Raw genomic sequence first — 6,487 nt, forward strand, 5'->3', positions numbered from 1 at the left:
GTAGAGGGGGTTTAGAAGTAAATTTGGGTCATGCCTGGACATACAAAGGGTAGAGGGGGTTTAGAAGTAAATTTGGGTCATGCCTGGACATACAATTTAAAACAAAATCTTTAATTAGTTCTATATACCTGTTAATAACAAGTGACGTCTGATCAATCTATACCAATGACAACTTATGGCTTCTGGCTATATACATTTACTTTGGGATTATTTTTTCGGAAAATAACTTGCAAGGATCAGTTGCCTATCCTAGTACTTAATGCTTAGTGTCAGTAAACCTTCTATAGTCACACTAACAATCTTACACAATAGAAATTGCTCAAGCTGAATGTATGTAAATGAAACTGTATAACAAGTCAGATATTTCTATATTGTACAAATGTTTACCTTGCTAAATCTGTGACGTGGATCAGCGGGATGATATTCTGGCCATCTCCAAAGACTGGCAGTGCTGGTGTATTTCCAAGCCAGGCCTCCTATATGTGTAAAAAGCAAATGATAATATGAGCACACCTACAGACTGTATGTATGAATGGAATGGAGTTTTTAGTGCCAACTGAGCTGTTAATCAGTGTTCTGGGCAATGCCTGTTTCTCTACTGGGAAAAAAGGGATGAAAAATCCCTTCCTGCTTTTGTGAAAAACATAGCAGTGGTATTAGTTGGGTCCGCACTGGGTGGTAATATTACAGTAAAAAAATCTATTCAAAAAGCAGTCCCAACTTATATAGAATAGCATGTCCCCTGCCAGTATGCTGCAGAAAATGACCCCTTCTCACTGGGTGGAAGTAGTGGTCTCTCTGCAGAGGTCTGACTTCCCTACTGAATACCAGTTAACGTTCTCCAACGGGACATGCAGAACATCTGCAAAGAGACCACTTCCTTAACAGAGCAAGGGTCAATTTAAACTATGGTGAACCAAAAATTCTCAACGTCATTCACCTGTAGTGAACAGCTACTGAATGCTTTGGAATTTGTTTAAAATGGAAATAAACTATGCTATACTCACCTGTCCCCATTCTGTTGCAGGACACCACCATATACTTCCTTCTTCTCTTCCTACGTGTGATATTCTTCTATCTTGCTTGAGCTGGGGAGCCGTTACTCCTGGTGATCATTCAGTCCTGGAAACTGTAGAAGCCGGGATGTGCTGGGCATCCTGGCAACTAATGCCAACGTGCAAATATGAAACCTGTGCATTGTACACCGGAGTTCACTCATTCCAGTACCAAGGTATTCCAAAAATGTACACTGGGCAGTGTTTGCATAGGCAGGTAAGTTTTTTCACTGAAGAAGGGACATAACATATCTCCTCTGCAATAAAAAACCTCTCTGCTCACAGTTTTTACATTTTTAAGTTTAAATCTGGAATTAAAACTAACAATTTGACAGTTTTGTCAAGCAGTTACTTTTAAAAGATGCCTCAGGTGATAACTGTCACAGTTGGCTTTGTCAGGTTTTAGCCAGCACTTTCAACCCTCAAAAAGTGTCATAGCTGGGCACATGCTACCTACAAATTTAAATACAGGCTGGGATGGTGTCAAGGATAAGGGAGATCAGTTTCACTTTAAGGCTATTGGTTTGTTTTTGGAGTTCACTACCTACCCTCAATAATACAACCAGTGTGAAAGTGCAGATTATAGAATTTAATATCTACAAAGGGTCTTACTTTGAAAAATGTATGAAGGATTCCTTCTTCTGCTCCATACAGAAGGCCAGATGCAATCACATAGGTTGTGAATTTGCCTTTGTTCTGTGAAAAGAAATCACATTGGAAGAAATGGAAAAAGTTTAGTACATTATTAATATTATTAAACAAAATTTATATAGCCCCAACATATTACGCAGCGCTGTACATTAAATGTGTACAGATGATGCAAATGACAGACAGATAAAATCAGTGACATAGGAGGGGAGTACCCTGCCCCGAAGAGCTTATAATCTAGGAGGTGGGGGAAGTATCACAGAATAGGACTACAAGTATTCACATAATGACATGGACACCTCTCAATAATAGCTTATTGTTGGGTCTGGTTATAAGCTGGATCTTCGCTACACTAGCCATGCTGGCCAAGCTTTTGGTACTCTAGATTGTAATGTAAACCTTCTGCGACCAGAGGTAATTGAAGCTGAGAAGATGAACAGGAGAGGGGGTAGAGTTCTGTAATCCTGCCCCCTATAACTACAATATGAACAGTAAGCTTTGTCACTCCAGGACAGGAATTGTCACCGTTAGGATCAACAAGTAAAACTAAAAGGATAACTAATGCAGCCACCACATTAAATGATCGTTAACCTGCACTATATAATTTTGTTCCTGATTTTAGATGTACAATAATAAGTCACTGGTAAAGCAAACCTGGCATACATAAAATACACAATGGGCCTGATTTATTAAAGCTCTCCAAGACTGGAGAAGATACACTTTGAAGTTTGAAGTAACTCTACGATCCATTTTTTTAGTTTTGGATAAAATAGGGAAGGATTAAGACCCTGTGAAATTTATTCTCTGAGGTTCATGGATGTGAAGAATAAACAGCACCTAGTTGTACCTGGAGCAGGTGTCCCCCATTAGAGGATTTCACCTCTATTTCTGATCCTAAAGCTCTTATTCAATTGTGGATTTACTATTCATTTCAGGTGAAAGGAGAACAAAGAGGATGAATCTTGACATACACATGAAACAAACTACTTACCGATTTTCCCAGCTTAATGATAAGTTTTTCCGCATTTATATGATCTTTAAAGTTTAAGTGACATTTCCTTCTCCGATAATCATCTTCTGTAAAAGGGATTTCAGGATCGTCCTGTAACAAGACAGCAAAGGCTTGAGTCAGGTAAATGGTAGACAGTGTTCTCCCCAGCCCCTTTTAGCTGGGTGCACCACCCAGCACTTTTCGGTGACCACCCAGCTGCTTTTGGATAGTTACTGGTGAGTTGGGCTGCCACCCACCTACAATTTCTTCCCACTCGGCTTTAAAAAATTCCTGGGTAAACACTGAGTAGAGATGATGCACTAAGCACCACTGAAAACACAGATTTGATTTCCTCCATATTAATATACAGAAGCTGTTTACTTGACAATGAATCTGTATTTATATGCAGCTATGGGATTTGCACAGCTCAGGCAGCACAGTCCTGTCTGTCAAGCATTGAGACACTGATATTAAATCTAACCTCAAATCTATTACAAATATCAACCCATATATGATCAGTGTAAAGAAATATTGGGCAGCACAGTGGCTCAGTGGTTAGCACTTTGGCCTTTGCAGCGCTAGGTCCAAGGTTCAAATCTCGGCCAGGACTCTATCTGCATGGAGTTTGCAGGTTCTCCCTGTGTTTGCATGTGTTTCCTCTGGGTACTCTGGGTTTTTTTCCCAGATTCAAAAAACATGCAGTTAGGCTTCCCCCCAAAATTGACCTTAGACTGTGATAATGACATATGACAATGGTAGGGACATTAGATTGTGAGCCCCTTTGAGGGACAGCTAGTGACATGACTATTGACATTGCACAGCGCATGTTGGTGCTATATAAGTACTATGTAATAATATTAGGTAAATTAGGACCTTGTTCTCTCTATTTATTGGGCTGATTAATAAAGGGGCGACCCACTGAATCATATAAAAGTGTCTTTATTTTCACAAACTTGATGATCAGCTAATTAATGAACTGGCAATCCTATTATTTACCAGCATGGTTGACACCATGGGCCATAATAAAAACCATTGGTGTTTGTTTTATGCACTCTGATTGGCACTTTAATGAAGCAACAATCGAAACAAATGAGGCATGAAAGCCACTTCCTATTATAGCGATCAGTTACTTCATGCAAGTCAATAGAGTTTCCATTTGCCACATTATTATAAATAAAGTATATAAATCCATGCACCAATCACCATCCTACAAAAACTGATTGTCCATTGGTAATTCTGGCACTATAAAAGTGATGAACAGAATTTAAAAAGTCATAAACAAATAGGTGATGGTCTGTTATACACTTCTCTTTATGGGCCTAATCCACTTTCATTAGTGAAGCTGGGTGATCCAGCAAACTTGGATAGTGATAGAGAAACTGGACTGAAAGCTCCATGACCTACATGAATGTTTCATTGTTCCCTGTAAATCTCAGCACCAAAATGTCATTGCTTTTTAAAGGTGGAAATAAATGAATCCAAAGCTTTTCGGGGCAGGGTCCTCTCCTCCTCGTTTGTCATTGTCTGAATTTGTCTGCTACATGCAATCCTTGTTTAATGTACAGCACTAAGTAATATGTTGGCGCTATATAAATACTGTTTCCTAATATTTATAATTAATAATTGAATTGTATTGTAATATGTTTTTGTGTAACCACAAATATTAAAGTAAACTCGAGATGGTATAAGCCAAATGGAGAAGCAAAAAAATAATAAATGTTGCTATTATGCAGACATACCGGGTCCAATGGCTTGCTCCGTGCCCAGGTCAGGACTGTAGATATTAATATAAACATTTTCTGGCTTTCAAAGTTTTCCATTTCCACATGAAGTGCTGAAAAGAAAAATATGTTTTATTGAATCTGTCTTAGTAGGTAAATATTTACAGGTAATGAATCCTAAATCTGGATGTCCTTTCACAATTTTTAAGCGTGATTCAGGATAATTAAAAATAATTACTAAATCCTGAAGAATGTTCCTTTCATAACCTGCAGGAGGCGCTGCCACTGTCTGAATACTGACTATAATATTATAGAGTAGTTTATTGGTATACCAGAAGATTGCCTACCAGATGCTGCCCAGGCAGCTTCTTCTATCTGAGATGGGTCCTCGGTGATATTATATATGATGACATCACTCTCCATAAGGCGACTTAACAGCTCATCTCTATTTGAAATCTGAGAAAAGAAAGCAGCAGATTACTAACCACATAACGCCGATGGTGGACACAGATTTTGAAGCTCACTAAGGCTCCATATGATACCCTATTAGTGGGTTCCAACCCTCCCCAGAGTGCTGGTGATAGAGTTCTTTAATATTAGACCTGATTTATCAAAGCTCTCGAAGGCTGCCTAAACAAGACTATAATGGTAGAACCTGCGTAATTCAGCAATCCTGGAATGGATTTCTTAAAAGCGATTTGGTATTATTTAGATTTGAATGATTTGGTATTATTTGGGAAATGTTTTCAATCCTGGACCAGATCAATTCCAGTTTTGCTGGATCACCCAGGTCCCCACATGATAATCTATCTTCTCCAGTCTTGGAGACCTTTAATAAATCGGGCCGAATATGTTTTACATTAAATAGAGATGAAATCACTGATAATAAAGTGAACCTGTCAGGTCCTGTACACTCCAATAGCTCAAGCATCCTCTCCATCCCAATGCAGCCTTTATAAGATGGCTCAGCATTCAATATTCCTGGTAGTGATGGATTGTTCCTCCGCTACATGTTGTAGGTCCTGCTGACCCCTACATTGGAGATAGGAACTATGGCACATAGCAAGGGACACAATGATCCAACACTATCAGAAGGCTCATAAAAGTCTGATGGAGGCTGCAGTACTGGAGCAGAGGTAAGGTAGAAGACATGGCCCGAGTGTCTGAAGTGATGAAAAGATAACTACAAAGAACAGATTATATCCTGATTTTACTTACCACATACGTTTCCACTGGAAAAGCCAACTTCTTCTCCAAAGGACTGGACACAGACCCCACTATCTGGAAGAGGCCCTGCTTGGATTTGCTGACTGCCTCATCCTCGTGAGATGACAGGTGCTCTTCTTCTTCTGCCCCCTCTTCAGCTTCTTCAAGTGAAGCTCCGGCAATGCATGAAGACAAATACTGCAGAAATAATAAAGCCAATAAGCCCATGGAGCCAGCATATTATATAATAAAGCAGCTGTGTAGGTGGTACATTGGCCTTTCAGAACAATGGTCCCCGGTCTGAACTCTGTCTGCATGAGGTTTGTATGTTATTAATAATATTATTATTATTAACATTATTAAACAGGATTTATATAGCGCCAACATTTTATGCAGCGCTTTATATTAAATAGGGGTTGCAAATTACAGACAGATACAGACAGTGATACAGGAGGAGTAGAGGACCCTGCCCCGAAGAGCTTACAATCTAGGAGGTGGGGGGAAGTCTCACACAACAGAAGGGGGTTATGGAATGATGAGTGAGTAGTGAGGACTTAAAGAGACAGAAGAAGACAGGTAGGTGAGGTTAAAGCGTTGGGTTTTGAGTGCACTTTTTAATGAGCACAATGTAGGAGCAAGCCAAATAGGATGAGGAAGACCATTCCAGAGAGTCGGGGCAGCTCTAGAAAAGTCTTGTATCCGTGTGTGTGATGAGGTTATGAGGAAGTCATTAGTAGGTCATTGGAGGAGCGGAGAGAGCGGCTAGGGGAGCATTTTTCTATCAGGGCAGAAATATAAGTGGGACAAGAACAGTGGAGGGATTTGAAGGCAAAGCACAGGAGCTTGAATTTGATTCTAAGGTGAAA

General features: G+C 39.7%; 1 protein-coding gene across 1 annotated transcript in view; it reads right to left on the reverse strand.

Annotated features, from left to right (window-relative positions):
* The window catches only part of AK7 (adenylate kinase 7), a 15,815-nt gene that overhangs the window by 6,389 nt on the left and 2,939 nt on the right, over positions 1-6,487 (reverse strand). The window contains exons 2-7 of the mRNA XM_072427664.1: positions 5,634-5,819; positions 4,763-4,871; positions 4,434-4,528; positions 2,695-2,805; positions 1,668-1,751; positions 388-476 (exon numbers count right to left, since the gene is read on the reverse strand). Coding sequence (XP_072283765.1) covers positions 388-476; positions 1,668-1,751; positions 2,695-2,805; positions 4,434-4,528; positions 4,763-4,871; positions 5,634-5,819 — 674 coding nt within the window. The remainder of the gene's footprint in view (positions 1-387; positions 477-1,667; positions 1,752-2,694; positions 2,806-4,433; positions 4,529-4,762; positions 4,872-5,633; positions 5,820-6,487) is intronic.

This window comes from Pyxicephalus adspersus, chromosome 12 (genome assembly GCF_032062135.1).
Source record: "Pyxicephalus adspersus chromosome 12, UCB_Pads_2.0, whole genome shotgun sequence".
Lineage (NCBI taxonomy): Eukaryota > Metazoa > Chordata > Amphibia > Anura > Pyxicephalidae > Pyxicephalus > Pyxicephalus adspersus.